This window comes from Orbicella faveolata, unplaced genomic scaffold (assembly GCF_042242905.1).
Source record: "Orbicella faveolata isolate gen_17 unplaced genomic scaffold, um_ofav_v1 contig_13, whole genome shotgun sequence".
In the NCBI taxonomy this organism is placed as follows: Eukaryota; Metazoa; Cnidaria; class Anthozoa; order Scleractinia; family Merulinidae; genus Orbicella; species Orbicella faveolata.
Window position 1 is genome coordinate 28,517,222 of NW_028301540.1, and position 27,950 is coordinate 28,545,171.

At 39.1% G+C, this 27,950-nt stretch overlaps 1 protein-coding gene across 3 annotated transcripts; it reads left to right on the plus strand.

The window, feature by feature from the left end:
• Positions 1-384: 384 nt before the first annotated feature.
• LOC110053942 (uncharacterized) lies at positions 385-27,892 on the plus strand. 3 transcript variants are annotated; one of them, XM_020760260.2, is made up of 20 exons: positions 385-547; positions 685-870; positions 4,036-4,359; positions 5,940-5,987; positions 6,609-6,665; positions 9,207-9,305; positions 9,911-9,977; positions 11,036-11,085; positions 12,115-12,171; positions 12,747-13,307; positions 13,874-14,093; positions 14,890-14,939; positions 15,836-20,911; positions 21,676-21,711; positions 22,383-22,451; positions 23,066-23,206; positions 23,307-23,354; positions 24,082-24,171; positions 25,679-25,747; positions 26,777-27,892. In XM_020760260.2, exons 1-19 carry the CDS (start codon positions 464-466, stop codon positions 25,706-25,708), a joined length of 7,293 nt encoding a protein of 2,430 aa, XP_020615919.2. In that variant the 5' UTR covers positions 385-463; the 3' UTR covers positions 25,709-25,747; positions 26,777-27,892. The 3 variants fall into 3 exon arrangements, with proteins under 3 accessions (XP_020615919.2, XP_020615921.2, XP_020615922.2); XM_020760262.2 differs by lacking the exon at positions 25,679-25,747; XM_020760263.2 differs by lacking the exons at positions 385-547; positions 685-870; positions 4,036-4,359 and adding an exon at positions 5,283-5,757.
• The last annotated feature ends 58 nt before the right edge of the window (positions 27,893-27,950 follow it).

A 27,950-nucleotide genomic window follows, 5' to 3' on the forward strand; every position in this document is an offset into this window, starting at 1 on the left:
TGATGATAAAAATAAGCCGATCAGCGCGCGAGAAATTAGACAGTTCTTGTAAAAGAAAAAAAAAAAAAAAAAAAAACGTTTGATCTGTCAACGGCATGCGTGCGCATGAAATCATATTTACGCGTTGTTCAATCCACTCAGCTTTAAGACTGTTTTTCTCTGCGACCTCAAAAGAACAAAAAGAAAAAAAAAAAGAAGAAAAAATTCAATTTATCCCTATAGAGGTTGTATTGTTTATATGGATTGCCTTCATATCTGTTCCTTTCCACCCTGTTTCAAATTTTTCTCTAGTCCAAAAACAACCTTGCCCGCCCTCCCATATATTTTTATCCGCTGTCGCTGACGTGTCAAGGTCTTATTGCGCATGTCGAAGTTTTCAGAGAGCGCATGCGCAGTTGGTGCACACGGAAAAATCCAATATGGCGGAGTGTTAGTGGTATTGAGCGAATGCATTTTGTGAAAAATGTTTAAGAAGTTAAAACAAAAATTAGCGGAGGAATCAGACGGAGAGCAAAGCCCTCGGAGGCAAGCTCCAGGCGAGACACAGGTTTGATAAGCTACACGCGCGAATGCTTCCCTTGTGTGAAGTGTTGTTGAAGAAACAATGCCTTGTCAACTTTTTATGTTACGTGTACTTTATCGAGCGCAGGAAGATTAACTTGCACCTTGTGTTTAATAATTTAGTCCGTCAAAGGACCAGAGAGCAATGGAAGTACCACTGAAACTCCGTCGAACGAGGAAAGTGATCGTGGAAGTTCCCGAGGAAGTATCGCAAGTTCTCCATTGGCGACCTCTAACACACCGACGACTAAATCGAAATCCACACCACGGGAAGTTCTTGATCGTGTGTATAATCTTCTTGACGCCAAGGTATGGCTTAAATAACTCTCTGTCAGGCCTTCCGACGGCCATATCAGATGCTATCAAAAATTGTGCTCGTGTGATATGGTCAGTTGGTCAGAGCAATTCAATATTAACAGTATTAATTGAAACACCTGTATTTTTTATTTGATCTCGAGGCAGTCTCTGAAAGCTGTATATTTACATGCATCATAGTGTTTAATTTTTTCTCAGTTTCGGCTTGTTTGGTGGAACTGTAGAATTGTGTATGGTCACACAGTAATTATTTTAATTGATCTTTCGCGTATGGAATATTGTGTTTATGTATGCCAGCTTAATGTTGTTACATGTATTTTAATTTATCACATTTTCATACCAGTTTTATTTCTTCCCATTGTTTCAGAATTTGATAACATATATAAGACAATTGAGAATAACAACAAAACTGGTCTGAAAAATATTTACTGAATTTTAAGTGTTGGTAAATGTATTCTTGCTTGTTAGGAGTTGTACCTTACATGTGCAATTATTTGATATGCCAAATTGTTGTTTGTGTCAAAAGTGTTGGATTTTTTTCAGATGATGTGCACTATCTTCTATGGGCACATACTTGTATCAATGAATTTTTTATTTGACATCCATGTAAAAAGGAATTATGTTGAGGAAAAGGTTGTTGTTATTCATCGTGGTAGATGCAATAATAAAGTGTATTATCGTTTGTCTCACGATGTAGTCACTTGAGTTGTAGATCATGACATTTCAACTGCTTACTGCTAGTCTTCTTCAGGCGATAAGGTCGACTGATTGCACAGTATCATTTATATCACTAAGGGCGGCTGTGATTGGTGCATTTCGATCCCCCTATTGTTCCATTGTTCCGGCGAGTAGCTGTTCCCTCAGTGGTCTGCTGTTTTAACATTCTCCTGTTGTTGTGTATTTTGGTTGTGGACGTCCATGCTTCAGGAATTTCAATTCCACTATCCCTGTTGATGTTATTAGGGTGAAGTCTTATGTGAATAGCTTCCTTGACCCTACATATGTACCAGCGAGAATCTCGATCAATAAACCTGACCTCATTCCAGATAGGATAGTGGCCGGTCTCGTGGGCGTACTCATCATTAAAAGTAATTATCTTTGTAGCTTTTTTGTCAACGTAATATTTTTCCCCAATTTATCCTCAGCTTGAGAAAGCAGGTACTGCTCCCTTTTGCATTCATTTGATTTATAGCAAGAAAATATCAAACAGAAGGAAAATGCCTTAATGATAATGTACAGTGCAGGGCTGCCAATAAATTTTGATGTTGATGTCCTAACATGTGAAAGTAGGCAGTAGTCTGTGTTTGGAGTGTCAAAGGCGTGGGCCTCCTAGGTGGGCCTGGGGGCATGACCCCTCCCCCAGAAAATTTCAAAATTTAAATGCTTGGAATCCTATTTTCAGCAGTTCCCAGTCAGTCTTTGGGCCGAAATAACATTCAAACCTATTTTATTTACCATGTTAAATTATGTTTTACAATAACCGTTCTTTTACTCAAAATCTCAACGGTCTCAATCAGAAAATCTTTTCAGTTTATAATTACACGGTACTAACCTTTGTTCTGCTAATTTGGCTGAATGAAAAATCATACTCAGTAACGACTGCCTCAATTTCTTCAGTGTAGATGCCATTTTGGCACATCTGGAAGCCTGGATTCAGTACTGCAAAAATGTCCCAAGTGTTTCACAAGCCTTTGATCTTCCATTTGTGTGGGGCCGGAAAGGTTAAACACAATTTAAACTCTTGAAATGCATCTCCACCTTGACTCAGAAGTTTGATACATGTATGGATGGGATCTTTTCATGAATTTTAATTTCTATTCAAAATTAATGGTAGAGTGATATTCTGAAAGATTGGCTAGTTGCTGGCTGTACATTTTTGGGGTGGCTATCGGGCCTTATTGACTGGATTTAAAATATTAAGCCCAAGGATTTCAAATTTCATGGGTAACAATTTTTGGTTCTGTGTCCAGTCATCATCATGGTAAACAAACCATCAAATTTCACGTCTGAATGTTTTTAAGTATACAGGGTGAAGTTTTGTTTTTGGGTACCGGTATATTTGCGGTGACAATGCCATGTAAAGTCAAACATAGTATGTACAAACTGATTAGTCACTCTTCTGCCATCTGTTATCTTTTATGACCACTTAAAATGGAAATGAGAGCTTTTTTTAAAATTATTACTTTTAGTGCACCCTAAAATACACCTTGATAGATAAAAATAGTGGCGTTTCATCCCAAACAACCTTAATGAGACTAAAATCATGATTTACACCCCTAAGCGAGGCAAGAGCAACCTCAATCTTTTCCCATGTGAGTCTCTCCCACCCCCCCTCCCTCCTCGAGGAAAAATGGCCCAGTCATACTGTAGTAATGTGTGGAGTTTTAACTTTTTTGTGTATTAGATGATTTTATATGTACACTGTAGATTTCTGTAATAAGAAAACAAGGAAGTTACATTTTGCGTTCAACTTGATTACTACAGCTACAAAGTCTCAGATCAGAAACTGGTGTGTCTTTACAACTTGTTTGCACAGGAAAGAAAGTCATCAATGTCATCAAAACCAATGAACCAAAACCAAGTGTCATTGATTAATGAATGACGACTTGTTGATTACTTTAAATGTGGTCTATGCAAAATGGACTATGTTGGAATTTACAAATCGACACCCTCACCAATGCATTAACAAGCACGCCAACTCAAGATCTTCGATTGAAAAGGACATGAAACTACATACATGTACAACACAGAGTCGAAAAACCAAATGTTACAGATAATTTCTCTATCCAGAAAAAAGTGTCGGAATAAACTTTTGATTACTGCATTTTTTTATGAAATGCTATTCATAAGAGATCTAGAACCATCACTCAATGTGCAGTCTGACTTGATCCACACAAAGTTATTCTCTGATGATTAGTGTTACTTCACGCATACTGGAATGCAATCCATTTTAAACTCAACTCTTAAATAATACATGTAACTTTGACATTGATGTTACAGTGTAACTACCTCAATCTTTAGAAAGATGCTTGATGCATCAAAATGTCGATTGACATTACATTTATAATATTTCTTGTCACATGCTTTAATAACAAGGAACTCATTATCTAGTAACTTGACTATTGTTTATTAATGTTGTTAATAAATATTGTTCTTTAGCCAGGACAATCAGACTCAAGAAATGGAGAAAAGCCACGGTCAGGCGAAACAACTCCTCCTAAGAGCACAAGCACTCCCAGCAAATCACTGTCACAGGACAGCATAAGTGACACTGAAACTCCCAAGAGAGCTCTAGAACACCAGAGCTCACTTCCTCCAGCCAGTCCCAGTTCTGTTGGCGGGAGGTCTGATACTGAGTCTGATGCAGAGCAAGGTAGTACTGGAACAGCTGCACGGCTTGAAGGAGCAACAAAGGAAGAGATGGTGGCCATGCTTAAGAAACAAGAACGAGTCTTGACCCGTTACAAGACCAGATTTTCGGAGGTAGTAACTGTTTCACTGTGTTCTTGTTTTGGTTTGTTGTTTGTTTGTTTTTGCTGGCAGTGAATATGTTTCAATACAGCATGTACACTGCATGTACATGTGCATCTACATGTATGTATGTAGGAAGTTGAGCACTTTCACAATCTGCATACATTATGTGTACCTGTATGCATGTTTGTAGTCAGACAAGTTTAACTTTGCCATTGTCACCACTTTCATCTTTCCAAGTCAGTTTTATTAAGGATGTTTATGCCCAAAATGTTCCCAAGTACAGATTTTTTTATTTTCAAGTCCTTGGAAATGAATGTGGTGTTTGCACAACCAAGTAAAAACCTTCCACTTTCACTGTGTTTCAAAAGTTCACATAGATTTGTGGGTTGTGATTGGTAGATTTTGATGAGTTTTGTTTGTCTCTTTTGTTTGAAAATCTGAAGTACATGTACAGTACATGGAGTGCTTGTCATGTAATTATGATTGATGGTACCAAAAAACACACTAACCCCTTGTTAGTTAGGTTTTGAACTTCAGAATTCATGTGTTATTAAATTAATATGCAGTAAATGATTTTGTGTTAGACAAAGACTTAACAGCATAAGTTTTTAAATTTCTCTCTTTTTTGAGTTTATCGTTATTTTTTTGTTTGGAAGTACATGTACAGTGCAGTACATGTAGGTGAAAAAAGGGCTTATAGAGCTGTAAAAGAGTGAATAGAGTTTTTCTTTTTCCATCAGAAATTGTATTCACCAAAAGAATAAAAGCATAATTTTAATTTGTTAATGGTTGCCTAGGAATTGAATGAGGTGAGACAGAATGTCCCACAAACAATGATGTCAGTTGATCTTGTGGTCAGACAGATATGACACTTGAAACAATTCAGTAATTTTTGCATATTCTTCTATGCAAATGAGTCTTAACTAGAATAAACCAAGAACACACACAATATAAGGCTGCCATGAAATGACATGTTTTACAGCAAGGAATATCATTTTCCTTTCTTTCTGTTCTCATACATGTGACAGTTTTCTTCTGTATTCTACATTTTAAAAGATCTCCTTACAGTATCTGTAAAGGGACAAAATGTGCAAGATTGTTTGCTCGGAAGACAAAGCATTTTTACTTGGCTTAATGGCGATCATCTTATTGTATCACTGACCTTGACTACATTATCACATCTTTTTTCTCTGTACTCTGAGAAATGTGTTTAGAGGCACCAAAGCTCATATTCAGCTCTGGAACGTCAAGAATTATTTTGCTTGTGAAGACATTCTTCAATTCTTACCATTCACTGAAGTTTTAAACATCTGAGATATTAATTCTGGTAACAATGGTCTCAACATGTTTTCTTGTATGGGAAGCCAGCTTGATATGGGAGACAGGGAGAGAAAGGCCCTTACAAAGGTACTCTGTACAATGAAAATGAAGTTGATATTGTAACAGTGAAGAGACTGAAACATTACAAAGTGGGTTGTATGACAATGGCAACATATTTTAAATTCAAAAATATTATGATCACGGTAGGCTAAGTTTGAAAGTGAGAAAAGGAAGCAAAAATTTTAAGAACCTGGATTTGTATTTTCCAGGTTGTTGAGGCATACAAGAATCTTCAGAAGGAAAATGAAAAATTGCAGGTACAGTACTTGACATGAAACTGTTCATGAAATATCTGTTTTGTTTGTAAAATCCTGTTGATAATTCACAGATATGTAAATTTATACATGTATGTATTGTACACTTTATTATTTGTAAACCGGAGTTACATGTAGCCTCTCTGAACAAACAGAATGAATTGATAACTTCATGTAGACATGCAAACATTGAATTGCTCCTGAAAAGTGCTAAATGTTAAAGCTTCTCTTGTCATGTAATAGTAACAGAGCTTACTTAAGCACTTTCCATTGTCTTGTAAAAGCATTCACTTTTTCCATCGGTCACATCAGATGTGTGTATTTCATATCAGTGTAACAATGTAAATTTGCATTTAGCAGTTTTATCTGATGAGTGCTGCACACAAGTTGTGTAGTACGAAACTAAGTACTGTAGAAATGAAATGCCACATCAGATCTGGAGTTGATCAGTTCGTCATCTGTCGTAATCACGCTCTAATTTACTTTGCATGTTCGTGTACATAAATCAAAGTGTGATTAGTACTGTATACATTTTGTTCTTACTGTACTTACTGCTGTATATGTTTACAGTCTTTAATACATGCACATGTACACTTTATGCCTCATGTTTTTATTTATTTGCAGAACAATCTCACTCAAAGCCAGGACAAGGCTCTCAGAAGAATATCAGAAATGAAAGAGGTAACCTTTACTTTCATGCTTCAACAGTTGGCATTGTACTTTTACATGTATGTTAAACAATGTGTGTGTCTGCTATAATGTATTTCTAGAAAAAAAAGCTAAAGATGAAGCATACTTGTAATTTTATGCATGTGCTGGTGACTCAAGAGCTGAGACAGAGTAGGCTGTACAATGGGCAGAATTTTGCATTTTATTGGTTCAATGTTTATTTGTTTATTGGTGGTGATGGTTTTTGGGGTCAAAAGAATGATGCAGCCATGGTTGACCAGTTTGTACAGTATGCAGTGTTTTCATGAAATTAATCACCATGCACCGGGCAAATTGACCAGCTGTGCAGACAATATTATTTTGCCTGCCTGGTTTGATCATCTAGAGGAGAGTTTTTCTTACTTAAAGTCATTCCTCACATTTGCACTGCACATCCTTACTGCGCATAATTTATGGCGTCATCATTAGCGCGTGCTCGTGTACGCGCACATTGAAAACATGATGGATTTGCCTTGATATTGAGCTCAGTCAGTTGAAAAATGGCTCTAGCTCACCAACGAGCACGGGCACCTCAGTTTTTTTTCCAGTCATTGTAATCAACTAATCATAAGCTTTGCATGAGAAAAGACTCATCTAATTTCTATTGCTGAAAATTGAATAAATAAGAAAAATAGCAGGTACACTGTGGTCTTTTCTATTTTGCAGTCGGTAACCACATCAAGAAATTTGGTTCAAATTTCTAATCAAGGTTTTAGCTTTCTGTCTGAATCAAACTTAAAACATTTATTTGTGTCCGACACAATGTATTGACTGTAGTTTAATGCATGTTTTTATGAGTCCGAGCTCACAAAGATGTTACAATTACTGGGAATACATTCTCATAATAAGCATTAAATAATGCCAAAATGGGGCATTTTCAATGCCTCACTGCTCCTTAATGAGCATGGGCACCCCCGTTTTTTATTTCAAAATTGAAGTTATCATATGACAAATATTCAGTGGACAAAGTTTGAACAAAAATCTATTGTCACTTTTATTTCAGAGGAATTGCGTTAAAGAAGTTCAGTTCAAAAAGTTTGTCTGTCCATGAAAACCAGTTGCCCTCCTGCTGAGAATGTTAGTGAAACCCCTGTGTATGGGCACTCAATTTTTGACACCTGTGCCAGCAGTAACTGGCCATGACGAACATTAGCCTTTGTTCCACTTCTTGGCATCACATTTGACCAAAATTGGCCTCATCTATACTTGAGTTGTGCAGGAGGAAAAGATTTTTCCAATGATACCCAGATCAGAGCAATTGGGTCAATGAAGCCTGAAACATACATGTACAGTATATACCTGCCAACTCTCATGCCTTAAAGGAGCTCAGTCCTGGTATTTTGAGTTATTTTGGCCACATACAAAATTACCTTTCAATGACAGGAAACCTGAAAATAACAGTTTAATAAGATAGAAAAACACCAAAGAGATAATGATAAACCATAAAGGAACAAGGATGGCCAAGGATGGAGAAGATTAACATGGATTACAAAGGACAAATATGAAAAAATTGAGGCTAAACTTTTCAATGTGTGCAAACCGTGACTGAGCTCCTTTAAGGGTGAGTCTCGCGCCTGTAGATGAAAAATTTCAATCTCACGCCAGCTCACGCTTACGGGCCAAATTCTCACACCTACTGAAAAATGTTAAAGTGGTTGCAGCTTTGCTTGACACAACTTCCAAAAATATGTAAACTCAAACCAACATGAGAAACGAAAACAATGTGTTAATGACAATACTTCCTTCTTCAAATAGAAAACACTGGGAGCGAGGTCATGTTTAGAGATACATGTGACTGTCGGTTCAAAACTTTCCAATCTTAGTGGAATAGCGCTGATGTCATGATTAACTAACATCTTCGGTCTGTGTGGCTAAAGCATTTTTTTGATAACCTCGTCTTCTGGAGTTTTCGGACGTCTTCGGAAATCTTTGGATATGTTTGTGTCGTCTTTGAAAAACCTGGCACTCCCAGGATAAAAATCTTACCCCTATAACTCAGAAAAAGTTGGCAGGTACATAAAAACATGCATGAAAATGTTCAGAAACTTGAGTGAAAAACTCACAGCAAAATTTCCCTTGACTACACTTGGCTACTCCATGGTATTGAGTGCCTGTCTCGATTAAACTTTCTCGGGAAGTTTTAAACTTGAAGCAAGTGCAGTACAAGGTGAATCACTGCAGCAAAAAGATTAGGAAAGGAGGAAAAGGAAAAGCTATCTCAAAATTTTGATTTCTTCGCATGCCCAGGCAAAAATGTTGTCAATGCGATGCTTGTGGAAAGAAAGGTATGCTGTTACATGTACGTTGTAAATGCCTTTTTGAGTAGACTGCAGCTACATGTAATTTCACATCCAGGCTGAACGTGTCCAAAAATAATGTCCAAAAATTCCTTTTTTTTTTAGCAAAAAGCTCCAGAAGTCAATGGGTTAAAAACTGCCGTAGACTTTGACAGAATATTGGTTAAGTGTATAGACAGAAACTGACCTGTGTGTTAATTATTTCTGTCATTTGTAGACTATAGAACTTGAAAAGCAAGCCAAGATGCATTTGGAAGAAACGCTGCAGTTGTCGCTTGATGAAAAAGAAGACATCATCAAAGCACTTCAGACTCAGGTTCATGAAATTTTCTATTTTCAAATTACAGTTGATTTATGTTACGCGTACATGTATTTTATATTTAACAGTAAACTGGAAGGGCTATGAACAACTTTCAGGGCTACACTGTACTTGTACGTCTACTTGTACATTTAATTCATGTACAGTGTATGAAGTTGGCAATTTTATTGTCTATCATTCTTTTTCATACTCACCATTGATCATATTCATGAATGTTGTCTCTTAAAAGTAGCAGCTATTAATATGTCAAACTAGCTACTGTCCAAATTTGAGACTAAACAAACTAATTCTCTTTGACTTGTAGCCTTCAAAAAGTGACCCAGAAGATTATTTGGACACTTGTGACATTCATAGGTCGTGAAAAATTGACAATTCATTTTACTTCAAAATGCTTGGTATACATGAAGTGTGATAGCCAGCTCTACAAGCGTTAATTTGAGATGGGGGTTTAAGTATCTACAGTTTAAACTGAATGCACTACTGTACATTCGTTGGAGGCGAGACACCTCTAAAAGTGTTCTAAAGGCATATGGTAACCTTAATAACTTTTACAAGTGTATCATTATGTGTTCAACTGCTGATGCTTGCTATTTTTTTTACAGGTTCATCTCCTTAAGCAGCAAGGGTCACGAGTAATGCCAGGCACTGATACTCTTGATGCAGGTTTAGGTAAGCAAACAACAAGTGGTGCAATACTGATGTATTTAAACCTTTGAAATCCCATTGGAACATAGATCATCACATGTCCATCTCCCCTGCTGGATACAGGAATTTAAAGAAGGAGGCTCAAGATATGGACCCTGTAGGCAGTCCCCTGTAGGGGATTAGGGAAGCATCAGGACTCCCCTAGCATGTGAATAGGCTTCCTGATTCCTGAAGTTCTCTGATGGTGGGGACATATAAGAACCCCAGGAAAACTTTTAAAATTGAGCAGGGTTCTCAGTAGAAGTCGGCAGCTGGTGGAATTCCTCCAGCTGTAAAGACAAATTTAGCTGCCTGCTCTGGTTAGTCCGGATACACAGTGTTGTGATATATGTGATCATTTGGATAGTGACATTTTTCTTTTGTGTGCTAGTTTATATATTTTATTTATTGATTCAGAAAACATGTTCCATGTCTAATTTTATGCTCATAAACAGCTCATTTTCCGTAAGTTCATCAAGTGCTTTGATACAACACTTTGCTCTCTAAAATGCATGAAATTGAATATTTGGCAACCTACAATTTCAAAATTTTCCAGACCCCCCTACGTGTAGACCTGTTGGCTTGGCCCTTCCAGCCTCACTTCACACTGCCTGTTACACAGTATGTGTATTCATTATTGGCCACCTGTGAAAAATTCTAATGAAAACCCTGATTGAGGTTCTCAGAAATAGGATTTCCGGCAGTCAGCATGTTATAATGTCTCATTTCTTTTTTTAATAACGGGGTTTGGTCGAATTTCCCCCACCTAGATCTGCCCAGCCCCCTGCCCTTGGCAACTCTTTCCAGTTGGTTCTAGCTCAGTCCAGTTTGTCGTGCTTGAGCTCCAGTCGATCTTCTCGATGTTGTTTTGGGTTTTCCCCAGTTCTGGTGCAATATATTATTATTACAAACTGTAGCTTGGATGTATGTTCTTTTTAACTTTGTCCAAAGAGTTCACCTCTCATCTAATCACTGTTGTAGATTCTACATGTGCAGTGTAGCTGCAGTAATTTACACTCGTTGTTTGTTGAATTTTGTTGAAGGGTCGCAAAGTGATGAGGAGAAACTTAAACAACAGAGTTTGTTGGAAAAGGTAAGAAAAGTCTGACATACATTTACATGTATCTACGTTGTATATTGCAATACGATACTCCTTGAAGTGAAGTCAACTGGAAGTGGATATTCAGTGTACATACAATGTACTGTATACACATACAGTGTATATTAAACAAGCTGCAAAGCAAGTAGGAGAAAATCTCAATGTACTTCTTGAACTGGCAACGCAACTAGCAAACAGAACCAGCGACACCACTAGCAAATACAACTACATTTATTAAACACAACTAGCAAACACAACTAGCAAACACAACTATCAACCACAACTAGCAAACACAACTAGCAAACACAACTAGCAAACACAACTAGCAAACAAAACTAGCAAACACAACTAGCAAACACAACTAGCAAACACAACTAGCAAACACAACTACATGTAGCAAACACAACTAGCAAACACAACTAGCAAACAAAACTAGAAAACACAACTAGCAAACACAACTAGCAAACACGACTAGCAAACACAACATCAAATTATCCATCATAGCTTGGTTTATAATTATATTGAATAGATTTACTCTGCACGTCAATTTGAAGGTGCGAACATCAAATTAAGCATTGTAAGGATGCATAATGTAGAGTAATGAATGTTTTGAAGTATGCAATCATACATTGTGTTGTGTCCATGTATTTGCTGTCAGTTTACAAACAGAACAACCCATGTATTTCTGTTTCGTATGCCGTAAGCCATTGAAACAGCAGAAGCATTTGAGATTGCCTAAACTTTTTTCGGCATCAGCAAGTCGTTACAAAGAGCGTTTTTTGTTACCTAGCAACCACTATGAAGCCTATAAGTCTGAAGAGTACCTGAAGTTCAAAATTGTGGAAAAAATCCCCAAATTTTAGGTTTTAAACTGCTCAACAACTTTAAATTAGATGGTCACACGGTATGGTATCATCTTCAGTCACTTGAATTGGCTTGAATTTAACCCTCCGTCAGAATTGTGGACCATTGTGTGCGTTGATTTTATTAAGTATCATTTGGTATTTATTTATCCCTTCGCAGATTGATGGCCTTCAAGCTCTTGTGGATCAACAAGCTCAGGAACTGAATAACCACAAAGTACGAACAGTTTTGTGGTGTTATGTGTTGTTGTGTTGTGATTTATTGTGAACACTGTGTGGCACTGTGTTGTGTTGTGCTGTGTTTTGTTTTGTTTTGTTTTACTGTTCTCTGCTTTGTTGTGTTGTTGAATTGTGTGTTTTTTGTGTTGTGTAGAACTTTGGAATTTGCTCTGTCGAGTTGTGTTGTGTGCTTCGTTTCATTATGTTTTGTTTTGTTTTGTTGTGCTGTGGCTTGTTATGTTTTGTTGTGCTTTGTTGTGTTGCGTTGTGTTGTATTGTATTTTTATGACGTATTTTGTTATGTTGTGTTTTGTTGTGCTGGGTTATCTTTTGTTGTATCGTGTGTGTGTTTTTTTGTGTATTCTGTTTGTTGTACAAAAAGGCAACACAATGACTGTAATCTCAAACAAAGCTTGGTCTTATAGTGTACCTGAACGCTTTGGCCAATCAAATTATGGACCTTTAATGGACTACTCAGCCTCCAGTCTTGCTTCACTAGGAACTGCCATCCTTTTATATTATCCGTAGGGCGTACATTCGAAATATTTTTGATTTATCTCTTGTATCCGTTAGGAGCAGTCTTTAAAGCAAGACCAGATCATTTCCAACCAAATGAGGGAAGCCAAAGCCTTGATACTCAGATTGGAACAAGAGAAAAAGGTTGCTATCCAAGACATGATGGACAACCTGCAAACGGCTCTGCGCGAGAAAGACGAGGCAGTGAAAAACACCAATGAGATGAGGCAAGCTCTACAGGATCGAGAAGCACAGAACGAAGAAATGAAGAAAGAGAAAGACGAATTCTTCCACAAGATGGAAAAACAGCTTGAAGAGTCGGAGAAAAGACGAGAAATTGCCGAGCTGAAGAAGGAGCGAGAAATCCAAGAGATGACTGCAAAGTACGAGGCTGCTGCGGCTGCGGAGGAGAATGAGAGGAAGGCCATGATGGAGAAGTTAAAGAGAGACAAGGCAGAAGTCGTGGCGGTCATGCAGAAAGACAAGAATGAAAAGCTGGAGGAAATGTTTGTCGCCAAGGAGATGGAGTTTCAAAAGGCACTGACGAAGAAAACAAAGGAAGTGGAGGCGTTACTTCAAGCCAAGGAGGATGAGATGAGAGCAAAATACAATGAAAAGGTACGTTGGTGTACATGAATGCGAAACATCGCTGTGGTCTCTACAAAGCTACGTGTACAGTGCTAGTTTCTGTACGCTTTCAAACCAGTTTGATTTATAGTTTTTCTTTGTGTTATACTCTCAGTTATTGTCATAATCTGAAACAATGCGATATAAAAATCAGACTGCTAGGAAAAATCTTAAACCCAAAATAAATTGAGGCCACAACATGAACATATGGGCTGAACAAGCCCTAGAAAAACAGATTTCACAATACACTACTAAGTGGCAAGTGTTTTTCGGCTAGCAATTATTTACACTCACGTCCATCTTCAATTCAGCTCGAGGCTTCCTTTGACTCGGTTGAGAAGGTGCAATAAAGAAAGCAAACTGAAGGCGACAAAATGAATAACAAAGGAAAAACGCGTTGATGAAAAACGAGTTTCCAGTTGCGTGAAAACGTACCGACGCTTGGACTTCTTTTTGTCAACGAGTTTGAAACGCGTTTGATGGTTCGCTTATCTCCCAGCCCTACTGTAGTGAAAACCAACAATTTCTGAGTTCTAATTGTTGTGACTGGTCACTAGGTGAAGGAGATTGAGATTGCCGTTGACGAGAAAGAGCTGCAGAAGGAAGCTGCCTTGAAGGAGAAGGAGAAGGAGCTACAAGCCCTGAGGGTTCAGCTGGAGTCATTATCACAGAGTCTGCAGGAACGCAACTCGGAAGCTTCACGAACTGGCCAAGAGCAGGCCAGCAAGGTGTCCAACCTGCTGGCTGAGCTGCAGAAAGTGTCTGTTGAAAAGAAAGGCAAGTGAAACAACGTGTTCCGTTAAGACTTTGCTTTGTGTTTTATCTTATTCACAGATAGACTACATACATTTTGTACAATAGGTCGAGATTTCTCTTAGGAAATAGTCAACGAGGTACGTGCTACATGTTGTCTGTCCATAGACCCTATTTTGTCTTGAGTTCGTCGAAACCGCAAGCGAAAGTACATTGTACTAACTGCAGGAGATTTGAAAAAACCTGAACGTAGGAAAAATAACTCGTAGTGACTCTGCAGACTTCGAGGCACCCTTCACGCTCGTAGAAGACGAGAGCGATTTAGGAACTGTCAATTTGTTTTACAATGGAGTAGACACTTCAAACGACTGCAGTCTAATAACTACCAAATGTTAAAGCCATAAATCAAGAACTGTTTCCCTTTCAAAAGCAAGGCAAGAGCATTTCCGTCCGATCAGCCAGTAGCCAGTAATAGAAGAACCAGTAGACCATTTCACCGATACGGCGGCATTTTGAATTCCATTGTTTCAAATAGCTATTGCGGGATGATTCGAGTGGGAAATACGTACTAATTACCCCCCTGAGCTGCCCATAATGTCTCTCAAATCAACAGAAATCAAAATGGCCGCCTTATCGGTAAAAAAAAAAGGTGTATTGGAATCGTGTGGATTTTGTTGAAAATCTTACGTAGTAAAACAAATTATACTCATCTCCAGATTAAGCCAAAGTATAAAATGCACTAGCTGTAATAGTGGTACTTATAAATTGTCACAATAGAGGCTTTGGTTAGTAATAACAGGTTTGCATTATTATTTTTCAGATTTGGAGACGAAGCTGTCAGAAACTCAGCAGAGACTGGATCAAGAACAGGTGGGCTTAAGCTGTTGTTCTGAAATGAGTCTAAATGATAAACTGGCTAAGCTTACTGTCTACTGGTGGCGAATGTACATGGCAAGTTTCTGATTCGCACGCGGTTTAAATTAGATTTGACATCAGGACTTGGAAACTTTCCCGAAGATTGTTTAAACGAATCTTACATACCGGACTCCAATGAAAGTAAACGTGTTTGGTCAATCATTAACTCAGATCCAGAAGGGAATAACAAGCAGGCACATGACCATTCTGACCAATCAGAGGAAACTTCCTCTTCTTTCCTCCAATCAGACAAACCGGGACTTGGCCTACTGAATTTTCCCGCGCTTGGCGCGGCATGTCTGTAGCGTAGGGAGTTAGTGAAGCTGACATCTCAAGCGTTGAGACTGTAAACGGTGGGCGTCTTCCGAATCAAGTGAAAAGATGAAACGCCAATTGAAAATAACTTTTCACTCGATGCTGAAGATGATTTTTGCTGCCCTTTTCACGACAATTGGAGGCAGTGTGGCCGAGTGGTTGAAGGCGCTAGTGTTGTAGTCCGGGGGTCCCGGGTTCAAGGCCTCCACCCTGCCACTAGCGAGATTTGTTTCTCGGTAGTTCCGAGTTGAAATCCTCGGTCACACTTTGTAAATGGCCAACTGGTCTGCCTCCTGCCAGTTGGGATTTTTAACTAAGTTACGTTTATTTGAAATATTTGTTTCCTTTGTTTCAGTGGCATGCCTGTAAACTAGCTAAGCTTAGTGCTTGTGTAGCGAAGTGCATGACCACTGTAAATAAGATTTACATTTTTTTCTAATCCGGACGATTACATTGTACCCGAGAATAAGGTCTGTCGCTCTTTGGTTTAAACGATTTACTAAGAGTATTATGTTTTGCCAATGTCTTTGTTACAGGCAAAGATCGCAGAGATGATCCAACAGCACAGTAATCTTTTGCAAGAAAAACAGGACGAACACCAAAAGAGTTTGGCCAAGTTGAAGAAACTACACCAAACTAAAGTCGGTGAAATGACCGAGAGCGTAAAGAAATCCGAACAGAAGGCGGCCGAGCTGGAGAAACAGCGGAAAGAGGTGGACGAAAAACACGCCAAAGACTTAGAAGAGAAAGAGCGGCAGTACGAGGCCGACAAACAGTCCGAGCTGGCTCGTGTGTCTAAGAAAATGGAAAGCAAAACGAATGACATGAAAAAAGTCGTCAAGGAACTAAGGACAAAGCTAACTGAGAAGGAAAACCAAGCAAAGGAACTTGAGGAGAGAGTTAATGTGATTCAGCAAGAAACTGCGTCAGAGAAAAGCGCGAGTGTCAGTGATTTTGAAAAGAAAATGGCTGATGCGAACAAACTCGCTGAAAATCTACGCCAGCAGTTGGCGCAGAGAGACAGTGCTGTCAGTGAGCTCCAGAACAAAGTCAAGGAAAGCGAAGGTAAAAAAGTTAGCGAAATCGAGGAGTTGACAAAAGATAGGGACAACCGCCTAAAGGAAAAAGAAAGAGAGCTGGTGGATGTTAAAGGAAAACTTACGGAGAAGGAGTACTACTCCAAAGAACTGGAGAAAAAACTTCTTGAAATGAAAACCGAGAAAGACAAAGAAATCGAAGCTGTTAAGCAAAGAGCCATTGTTAAAATTAAAGAGCTCGAAGCTGGGTTTAACAGCAAACGCGAGGAAGAATTCAAAGTATTTCAGTCGGAAAAAGAAAAAGAACACACGGCAGTGAAAGAGATAGAAACTAAAAAGAACGAACTCGAAAAAATAAACACTGAACTAAAAGAGAGGTTAAAGGCTTCCTCGGAAAGCGAGAAGAAGCTTAAGGAGGAATTAGACTCTCTTGGAAAGAAATTTAAAACTCAATTTGAAAATTTTAAACGGAAATATCAAACTGACATTCAAAAGCACAAGGAACAGTTGCTTCTTGTTGAAGAAAAGAGTCTTCAAGACGCCTCGGAGAGTAAAAGTAATTACGAGAAAAAGTTAGCAAGTTTGAAAGAGGAATACGAACAAAGTGTTTTGAAACTTAAAGAAGAGAAATTGCTTATTGATGAGAAGTGGAAACTGGAGTTGGAAAAGGTCCGCGCGGAACTCACTAGTAAATCTGCTGAGAGCGACAAATATCTTGGTGATAAAGAGTCACAGCTTGTTGATTTAAATAAACAAGTTGAAAAGTTGACTGGCGAACTTAATCAACATAAGGAACAATCTCAACGAAATATTGACGAACTCAGCCAAAGTATTACCCTGCGAGATGAGAAGATCGGGAAGCTGAAAGAAAGTTTGAAACTCGAACAAGAAGCGCTGAAAAATCAGAAGGCCCAACACGACGAAGAGGTGAAATTAAAAGAAAAGGAAGTGAAAGAGTTGTTGAACAAAATGGAGAAAGAATTCCAAGAGCAACTACAAGAGAAAGAAGATACTGTCAGAGAGAAACTGAAGGAAATCGCGCAGCAACACGACATGGGAGTCAAAGATGTAACGGCTAACTTGGAAAATATGAGGAAAGAGGAATTGGCGAAGCTTGAAGAACGCTATCAGGCTGAGATTTCTGAACTGAACCTTGGCTGGGAGAACAAAGTTGTGAGTATACGAAAAGAGAACGAAGAGAGCATGGAAAGATTGCTAAACGAAGCGAGAGAGAAGGAGGAGAATCTGACCAAGGAGAATGTGAACTTGAGAAACGAAATCGCCAAAAGAGAGAAGGTACAGCAAGTGAAAATGGAGGAGCTACAGCATAAAGTGAACAGCGTCTTAGAAGAGAAGGACGCTGCCCTGGAGAAGGTAAGAGAATTGGCCGAAGAAAACAAACGTTTAAGAGAACAAATCGACAATCTAAACTTGGAAATGGAAAATAGAATAAGCGAAATGAACGAAAGTCACGAACACGACATCGAGGACATTAAGAACCAGTCTTTGAGGGACATTGAGGAACTTGCACAGCAGCAGAAAAGTGCTTTAGAGGGTCGTGACAGTGACCTGGAGAAAACCAGAAAGGAGGCTGAACGTCAGTTAAACGAAGCGCTGCAGAGGCACCGGGCAGAAGTCGAGGAGATGCGGAATAGTTTTCAAGCGAAGCTGCAGGAAGTGACCAACACTTACCAACAAGATTTGTCACAAACGAGGCAGATTTACGAGAAGCAGAACATTGAAATGGAGAAGCTCAAGAAGTACCACGAGATCGAGCTGAACGAGCTTCGGAAAGGCCATGCGAAGCAAGTCGAGGGACTGCTGAAAACCGGCGAGGATGAAAAAGGTAAATTTGCATATCAGGAGCGAACGCACCTTGAAGAAGTCGAACGACTGAAAATGAGAATAAAGGAGTTAGAAGTTGAAAGTGCCAAGCAAGTGGAGGAGTTTACTCGAGCCACGGAAAAAAGAAGGCAAAAGTTTGCCACCGACGAGGCGAATCTGAGAGAACAGTTTGAGCTTCTCAAGGTCAAGATATCTGAAGCGGAAACCCAACACCGTAGCAAAATGGAAGAGTTGCAGAAGTCTGCTGAAGAGAATGAGAGGAAATTTGGCATTGAAGAGACGAAACTGAGAGGACAAATCGATGAATTGAGCAGATCTGCTGAAGAGAGGAAAACAGCATTTGAAATGGAAGAGCGGAAGTTGAGAGATCAGATTAGCAATCTCGAGGAAAAGTTGGGCGAAACAGAGGCCGTCAATGCTATTAAAATGGACGAAATGAGATTGTCAGCTGAGCAGATCAAGACAGCGTTTGATCACGAGGAGAAAAAGCTGATTGACGAGATCGATACTTTGCGCAGAACGTACAAGCAGCAGGCAGAGGAAATACGCCGGTTATCAGGGGAATTAGAAGCCAAGTGTGTAGAAGAAACTAAGCTCAAGAAAGAAGTTGAACAGTTGAGAGAGAATCTCAAGAAAGAAGTTGAATCGTTGACGCTGAAAGCCACAGAGGCCCAAACAAAGCATCGTGAAATCGAAAAAAAGATGAACGAAGAATTGAACAACTTGAAGAAAGAGCAAGCTAAAAAGGAAACAGAACTTCAGGAAGAAAAAGCGAGGTTCGTAGAGGGAGAAAAAAGAATGAAGGCCGAGCTACAGAAGGTAGAAACTGAAGTAAAACAAACATCCGAGGCGACGTCCACGAATTTCCAGAAGAAGCTTGATCAAATGAAGAAGGAAAGAGAACAAGAAGTGCAGTTGTTGAATACAAAATGGAAGGGAAAATGCGACGAGATTAACCAGAGATACTCTAATCAGATACAGAATCTACTGCAGCAACAGGAGGAAGAAAAGAAGAGTTTAACGGAGGAACATTCGAAAGCTCTGCAGGAAATGACGAACAAAAACAACGAAGAGCGAGCGGAATTGGAGGAAAGAGCCAAGACTCAACTGAGCGAAGTGCAGAACACCGCTTCAGAGCTGCAGCTGAAGGTGAAAAAGGCCAAGGAAAAGATCAAAAACATGACAGCAAAACATCAACAAGAGATACAGCAATTGCAAGAGAGTCAAGAGAAATCTGATCAGGAGATTAAAGCACTGCACGATACATTGTCGTCCTTAAAAAAAGAGTTTGCTGAGAAAGAAGAAAGTTTTAAGAATAAATTCCGAGAGGCTGCCAAACACGAGGAGGAGTTACAACTGAAAATTCTGACTGGAGAGAGTAACAACAAAGCTGTTGATCAAAAACTGGCGGAGTTGAGTAAAGAAAAGCAGGAAGCTCAAGATGCTTTGGCAGACAAAGAAGCCGAGTGGCGACATCGGGTGCAGACACTGGAAGCTGAAATGGAGACCAAGACGCAAAGTTTAGAGTCAAAACTTAAAGCGCAGGAAAAAGAGCACCAAGAAAAGGTCAAGGAAATCGAGGAAGCTAAGGACCAACAACTGGGAAAACACGCAGAGGAGTTGACAGAGCAGTATCGCAACAAGCTGACCGAGATGAAGAAAAAAGCAGAGAGCAAGATTGCGGGTTTGAGAAAGCAGCTTAACACACAAACTGTAGAGAAAGAGACCGAACTGTCCAACGTTAAGGAATCATTGAATTCATCTGAAAATAAAATCAAGGAGCTTGAAGCGAAACACGAGGAGGAGATGGAAAGTGTAAAGCAGCTTCATCAAGAAGAGTTGAAAACGAAACTTGAAGAGTTGCGCCAATCAAAGGAGAATGAAGCTGAAGGTCGCGAAAAAGAGATGCGGGAGAAATTGGACAACCTTGAAGCAGCGAACAAAGAGCTCTCTGAAAACATTGAGAATCTTTTGGTCGAGAAAATGGACGCGCTTCACGAACAAGAATCAGCTTTAAAGGAAGAGCGCGAATTGGAAATGGAGAACTTGCGGAAAGAGCATGCAAGCGAGTTGGAGAAATGCGAGAAGAGGTTCAAAGCAAAAATGAGCGACAAAGAGTTGGACTATAACTCGAAAATCAAACAGCTTCTGCGAGAGTTTCAGATCAAATACAGCGAGAAGGAAAGAGAACTTCAAGAAAGTCTGGGTCAAGTAATAGAAAAGGGACAAAGAGAGGAACAGAAAATTATCGACGAGTACAAACTAGAAATTAACGAGTATCAGAGAGAGCTTAAACTGAGAGAAGAAGAAATGGTTGCCTTGAAAGCATCTATGGAGGAACAGTTAGCACAGAAAGATAGTGAGATAACAGAATTGAAAAGAACTCATTCCGAAGCGTTGCAAAACGTCGAGAAGGAACATCACGAAACTATACAAGAGATGGTTCGAAAGAACGAAGCAGACATGGAAAACCTGCACCAAGACCACCGCACGAAAGTGGAAGAGGTACACGAGCGGTACAAGAACGAGCTGGAGACACTGGCGAGAGATCGCAAGTCCGAAGTGGCTGCTGTCGAGAAAAAGTTCAAGACTCAAATGAAGAAAAACCAGAATGAAATGAAGAAGCTCTTGAATCAGAAGGAATCATTTATTCAAGCACAGGGTGCCGTATTGACTGACGCCGAGCCTGAGCAACTCCAGAGAGCGGGGTCGTCTACGTCTCTCAATAGTGTAAGTCGAGGAAGTGTAGGAACAGCACACAGGAACAGAACAGGAAGCACTTTTAAGCCTATCTATGACTTTTTACATCAACACCAACGACAACTTGACTCTGACTGCATATTAATTTGACGATTTTACCTGTAACGATCACTGCTGTTACAGATTTTATTTTCGTTATTTTTTCAGTGAGGGGCTTAACAGACTAGGCGTTGTTTATGTTTTTTATTTGCTATTATATCTTATTTTCTAACATCAACTCAGTTATTTTGCTATTTATTATATTTATATCCGTGCATGCAACACTTAATAACGCCACCACCTTTAGTTCACTCTCAAAACACAGTTGAAATTATCACTTAATACTAACGCGCGTATTATTTTTCCTACTTTGTGTTTGTCAGGACAGCATTCGACATCATTAAGCTGCTATTGCGTTTCGTTGCACTATATTATACAATCTGACGACGTCACTTTGCGTTACGTGTTCGATACGATACATATTCGTTTTATTTCCGTGTTTCTGACGCGACAAAACGTTTTAGTTTACACAACACCTTGCATTGGTGACGGAGAGGCATTTTATTTCCACACGCCGGGTTTTGATGTGCAGACATACCAAATCATTAAGCTCTATCGCTGGCTCTTTAACGTGCAGCACTGCAAGACTTTTCTATCTTAATGTTGGTCAAGGCGCAGTTTCACTTTCACTTCATTGAATCACTTCGATGATGTAAGAAAACGTTCTCATTCTCACTGGCGTTTGTTTTTCTCAGGAACCCATCGAGGATTTCAGTCAAACAACACTTAAGGTGAGAGTTGTTATTGGAAACTTGCGACAAAATTAGTCACCAAGAAAACTGTTGACCTTCGTCGACATGTAGCAAAGATTATTTGCTCCTTCTTTCACAATTTGATGCCCCGTCCACACTACGCCGGAGGAATTTGAAAACGGGGGTTTCGCTCTGAAAACACGTCAAATGTTTTCCGTCCACACTACGCCGGGGGAATTCAGAGAAACAATCACCGGTCATTTTGGATTTGTGTTTGAGGAAAACTCGGTCAGGGAAATCACGTGATTATCGTGACGTCATCGTTTTCAGAAAGCTCCGTGTTTAACATGTTTTCCGTCCACACGGAAATGAAAAGCTGGTGTTTTCAAATTCCTCCAGTTTGAAGAGCGTTTTCCAAAAGCTCCGTTTTCGTGACATATTAGTGTGGACGATAGACGTAACAGTAGATATAAATAATTTTTCTGGCGTAATGTACACGGGACCTAAAAGGCAAACAAACGTCAGAGCAGACATTTCAATCCAGTTTAATGCTCGCCATTTGACATTGTTCCAAAGAGAACTCCACTGTTATTGTTTTGTTTTTTCTTGGGTCTTTTGGCAATCTCACTAAACACAATGCTGTGTATCCCTTGATTATTTTCACAAGATTCTCTTTAACAAAATTCTTTTTCTGTTACTTACTCGATCAGGATGAAATCTCGCGGCTGAGAACAGAAGTCGGTGCACTAAAAGAGAGGGAGGAATCTCTCAAACTACAGGCAAGTCTTTTTTGCGGTTTTACAGTGTGGAGCCTGCTGAGCCGTTTATGGCACGGCATTGCACAGCCTTTGAAAAAATAGAAACTTCCAATACTTATATTCATTAACAATTTGAAAACATAAGGATAAAGAGAATGTAACGTAAGGTGAGAGTCATGTTGAAACCTACCCCCTCCATCTCTCCGTACCTTCGCATTCCCCAGCCAGATACGAACTGCACTTCTGGGATAATGCGTAGTTTATGGTGTAAATACTAAATGAATGAATGTAAGGAAGGAAATCCTTCTGAGGGATGGACCATTATTTTTTTCGAGGATGAGGAGGGGGAAGGGTTGGGTAATTTCCAAAATAATTCGTGCAAGGGAAGCCATGGGCAGAGCAGGTGCTCTCTACTATCACTATTTTGATTCTTGATGCTAAAAAAGTTCTTCCACAAGGCATTTCCTACCGAAAAAATCATGTTCAACTTAAAATTATGTCCCAGAAAATTGCCCAACCTCCCCCCCCCCCCCCCCCCACGCCCCCCTTCAAAAAAAAAAAGTGATCCGTCCCTTAGGTGATCAGAATTGTTCAGTAGATCCCATTCAGTTATTATCTTGTTGGTTTGTTTGTAGATTGAGCAGCTCGGTGGATCACCTATGAAAGGCAGAGCGGATCGTCCACCTCAGCTGAATGTGGTGTCCAATCCTCTCTCGGATAGCCCGGCTCCTTACGACCCAGTTCCCAAGTCTCCAGTCGAACCCACAGAATTCGAGGTTTGGTTTATCTCTGTATTAATTGAAACTTGTTTTATACATTTGTTGTGAATAATGAAATGCCTTTCTCTGACTGACTTTTCCTTTTCATTTACTACAGTATCTTAGAAATATATTGTATGAGTACATGATGGGTCGAGAACGAAAGGTAAGAAGACAAAAGCTGTATTTTATTACTTTTTCAGGTGTAATTTTCAATTTACCAGAACACAAATTTATCAAGATTTTTGTTGTTGAAACTATAAGTTGGACTTATTTTAATGTCCTGTTGCCTAGACACAAAAGCAATTTAACCAATTGACGTCAGTTTTTCAAGCTTCTGTCCTGTTCTTGATCATGAATTTCGTCATAACATTGTCAAAGTAGCTGTGGATCAACGAGGCGATAGCCGAGTAGACCTATTCTCCTTGCAGCTTCGCTGCTCTCGTTAATCCAGCTAGTTGCTTAAACAAAATACTCGCGGGGAAAACGTGGAAACTCCAGGAAAAGCGTGGGAAAAGGAACCTAGTCTGGAGGATCTGATTGGCTAAAAGCACTATATCTTCACTGTGATTGGTAAAAGGTGAAACGGGGCACTAAACAAATGTTACACAAAGTCACCTTGGAAAGTCTCGGAGACGTTTCTAAAAGGAGCACTGTCACGGAAACTGTGCTAAAGCTGAAAGCACGAGCTTCAAGTTTTTCAAAATTATCCGTATTGTACAGGTATTTTATTCCCATCCTTTCTGTCGTTACTCATCCCTGTTCGGTGCTCTTTAAAATCAAACCATTAATTTTAACTTGTCTTTGGTCGAGTGATGTGTTTGACTTAACAAATGAGAAGATGTGCCCAGTTTGCTAGTGGTAATTCATCACTTGTTGCTTTGTCCCCATAGCAAATGGCCAAAGTGCTGGTAGCCCTGTTACGTTTCAGTCCAAAACAACAAAAAGAGCTTCTACGTAAAGTGGACGAACAAGTGAATCAGGTGAGTTAGCTTTATTACTAGGGCAACTGTTTATGACCTACCTTTTTACTGTAGAACCCTTCAGTTTTGTACGGAACTCTCGCTTAATATGAACACCTCGTTATGACCGACAGTTCTGTTGCTCCCGGCTCTTACATTATCCCGTAAATTGACCTTTTTAATGTGTATTTTTATGTCGTCCTTTTTCTGACTACAGGTGTCTGTATTAACGGATTTGACTGTATCTCTTTCTTATGGACGTTTTAGTAGCATTTTCTGTGGCTTTTAGGTGCAATTTGGAATGATATACTGCGTATAGAAAGACCCAGCAGACGAACGCAGTTTGAAATCTTTGAAGGAGTCAACCCTGGTACTTTCCAAATTGCACCAAAACCCATAAAATTTGTTATTTGTTCTCAAGATACAATTTGACTTTTGTATTTCACCCTTTTGCACTGGTGTTAAGGCTAAAACTGCAACTGGAGAGATTACATTTTAACACTGAGAACTTAAGTATTTATCTAAAATAACAGTTCACAGTTTCATATAAATCAAAAGTACGTTTTGGATTACTTCATTAAAATTGATTTAAAGGGTTAATTTGGGCTTTAACACCCCTGTAACCCCGTTATTTACTGATAGTAAATGTAATATTTAAAGCAGATCTTTAATACACTGCCTATTAAATCGCCAATCGTTTGTTTGGATTAAACAGTTATTTCTCGTAAATTTAAATCTTGAATGTGCTCTCTGTAACAGAGCAGTCATGTCGTGTTGCTTAGCAACGTAAAACAAAAACTGGAATAACATGCGAAACTAACAGCACTTAGGTGAAATGAGTTATTTTCAGAATTTGACATCCATGACTTCCATATGACTAAGAGCTTCTATATTTATATTTATATGTTAATTCTACTCATATAATTTAGTGTGTAAACAGTGAGGAATTATTTTGTGTCGTTCTGTAAGTAAAATGTCCGTGTAAAAGTTTTCTCAGAGAAGGCTTGTAAATGCTTTATGTTGATAAAGTGAGACATGTTGGCTTGAAGCATAAAAAGTCTTAAAATCTTTAGTTGCTTTTTTTTAAACAAACAAACAAAAAAAGATATGTAAATTCTAGAATATTGCCGTAGAGGTGTTCAAAGCACTAAAAAGGTTAAAGTCAAAACTAAATTACCAACGTGCAACTTTAAGAAGTGTGGGACTTTGTTGCGTTAAAATAATGCGTTCGTTCATTGTAGCGTGATCGTGAATTGTGTGCCCGTGATATGTGCGTGATGTCAGTAGAGTTTAGTACAATGCCGCGTTGAGTGAGAAGTGTTGCTAAAAAGCGTGATCTGCATGATGATACACGGTGCAATACGGTGAAGCATGTTTGTGATGAGCTAAATGCTGAAGTAGGGTCGCTGCAGAAAAACACCAGATTTGCGTCATTGCGTGACGTTGTGAAGAAAGTTTGTCACACAATGCACAGCACTGTCACAGAGTACATGTCACGTCAGTTGATGTATTGTTTTGCCCTTTCCAGGGTGGCTTCCTATCGCCGTTTAGGTCGTAACGTTCCTGTCTTGTCACGCTACAAGATCAAGATGCCTACGTAAGCATCAATAAAACTAGGAGGTTGTGTTACAGTCATGATCGATGCATGGCAATCTTTTCAGCCCACGTCATTTTACTTACTACAGTTGTGATTCGCCACTGCTCTTGTGTTTTCAGTGCTTATCGCTGTTGCATGATTTACTTGAGTAATATCTTTACTTTAGTATCACCCAACTAGTGGACTATTGCAAATCCTGCATTTTAATTGGCTACGCTACTAGAGGACTATTAGTAATAGTCCTCGAGTAGCGAAATAGGCGCAATCAAGCGTGACGCTTTGTTTCGTTTTATTCCCAAATAAATATTTCTTCAACTTGCATTTGGTAACTTTATTATTGCCTTTTCTGTCCGACTAGTTCGGTTATACTAAAACATTTAGACCCTTCGGCTTCGCCTCATGGGCTGTTGACCCTTGCGGGCTACGGGTCTAATTGTTAAATAACCCCTCATTTCACTCTAACAGAACACAGTTGTACTCGATCTTTGGCCGTAACATTCACTTCAGGGTTGTTTTTCCAGTTCTCATCATTCGCATCATATAAACCTGTTACAATTTTTTCCAGATTTGCGAGCGACGCTTTTATTTCATTATTAGTAATGAAGTGTTTACATTTTGGGAAGTGACAATGATTTATTAGAAGCAGGGGTTCAGCTATTCAGACAGGTTATCAGTTTCCGTGTTTTGGTCTGATTTCTGTCTTGACGCTCTGAGCTCATTGCTTGATATCACCGAGAATTTTTCTTAGTAACTTTATTGAGCACCGTGATAGAGACAAACTGTTTTCCCACGGTATATAAGTTCAAGAAGTTGTCAAAATACACCATATTTATTGCAAATATTACAATTAGCAGGTTGCAGTGTACTGGAAGCGATGATTCAACCAACACTTATTCGAGGTCATGACTGACCGACGGACGGAGTGACCCTCCGACCGACCGACCGACCGACGGAATGACGGACGGACCCACCGACCGAATAATTACCACACATCTCTAACTGTTACCTCACTTTTGCCTTCATTTCTAGGTCAAGTCAAAGTCTTCGTGGTACTGAAGGAGCTGAAGGCCTTTTCTTATCTTGGAAAGAGTTTTTAGTCAGATTATGTTCTTACCAAACAATTATACTGGTGTAAATGTTAAATAGGAATCGGTTTTTTTTTGTTTTTTTTTTTTAATTGCGCTCATGTACTCATATATAAAACTGATTCAAGTTTTGGTCAAAGGCGTATTGCGTTTAAGGTTACTTAAATTAATTAGTAAATATGCTTCGACCAAGTCTTGTTTTCATATCGGCGTTGTAAAGAAGCATTAGATTCTGTAGTCATAGAGGTGTAAATAGTAAATTCGAATATTTAAGACGTGACACGCGATATGGCATTAGACTAGCGCCCGGTTTTCCGATTAGTGTCTGGAATGGAGAATTCGATAGAAGATATGAACATTGTTTATTTTAATGAAACATTTAAAAAAACCTTGTCGGCAAAGCTATGATAGCGTCGTACACAAGTTTCATTTTACCACCTTGAATTGAGGCTTTTATATACGTTATTGGATAATTTTGGTATGATTGTCATCACTTCATAAAATGCGATACTTTATAAGCGTTTTTAAGCTATTGCTAATCGCATGTCTTCGTTGACGACCAAAAAAAAAAAAATAACAGTTATTCTAAACAATCGCCAACAATCCGTCCACTATCATGCAAGCAACTCTCTAAAATGTTTGGTCCAAGTTCTGCAGAAAAGTCTATTCAAACACAGTAATGAACGCAATTGTCTCCTGTTCACAGTCCCCTCGCGCGGCCTGTCTGTCCTTGGCTGTGTACCATTTATGAGTTGCTTAGAAGAAGACTTAAACACTCCTTCACAACATCTAAGAATCTTTTGGGTCACAATGAGAAATGTTTTCTTTTCCTAATTGAGTATATTAACACTCTATCATCTTTGTACCCATACGTTTCCTCGCTGAGGGCTGGGTGTGCTATTTTTATTATGTATTACAGCTCGGAGCAGCTGTTGAACACTAATCCAGGTTTAAAAGTTAATCGTTGTTTTAATATATTTTGTATGGAGGTGGTTTTCACTGCTAATGTCTTACACAATTTGACAGGAATAGTTAATAATAAAGGGGGGAAAGCTTGAAATCTAGCTTTTAACTGAAACAAAATTCACTCTGATGCTATTCGTGGTCGGACAAGTCTG

What these genes read in the sequence shown, in the direction of transcription:
- LOC110053942 (XM_020760260.2), top strand. Translation starts at nt 464, where the DNA reads ATGTTTAAGAAGTTAAAACAAAAATTAGCGGAGGAATCAGACGGAGAG. An exon ending in AGGAATCTCTCAAACTACAG is followed by an intron (nt 22,452 to 23,065) that starts GCAAGTCTTTTT and finishes GTTTGTTTGTAG; the next exon opens with ATTGAGCAGCTCGGTGGATC. An exon ending in TGGACGAACAAGTGAATCAG is followed by an intron (nt 24,172 to 25,678) that starts GTGAGTTAGCTT and finishes TGCCCTTTCCAG; the next exon opens with GGTGGCTTCCTATCGCCGTT.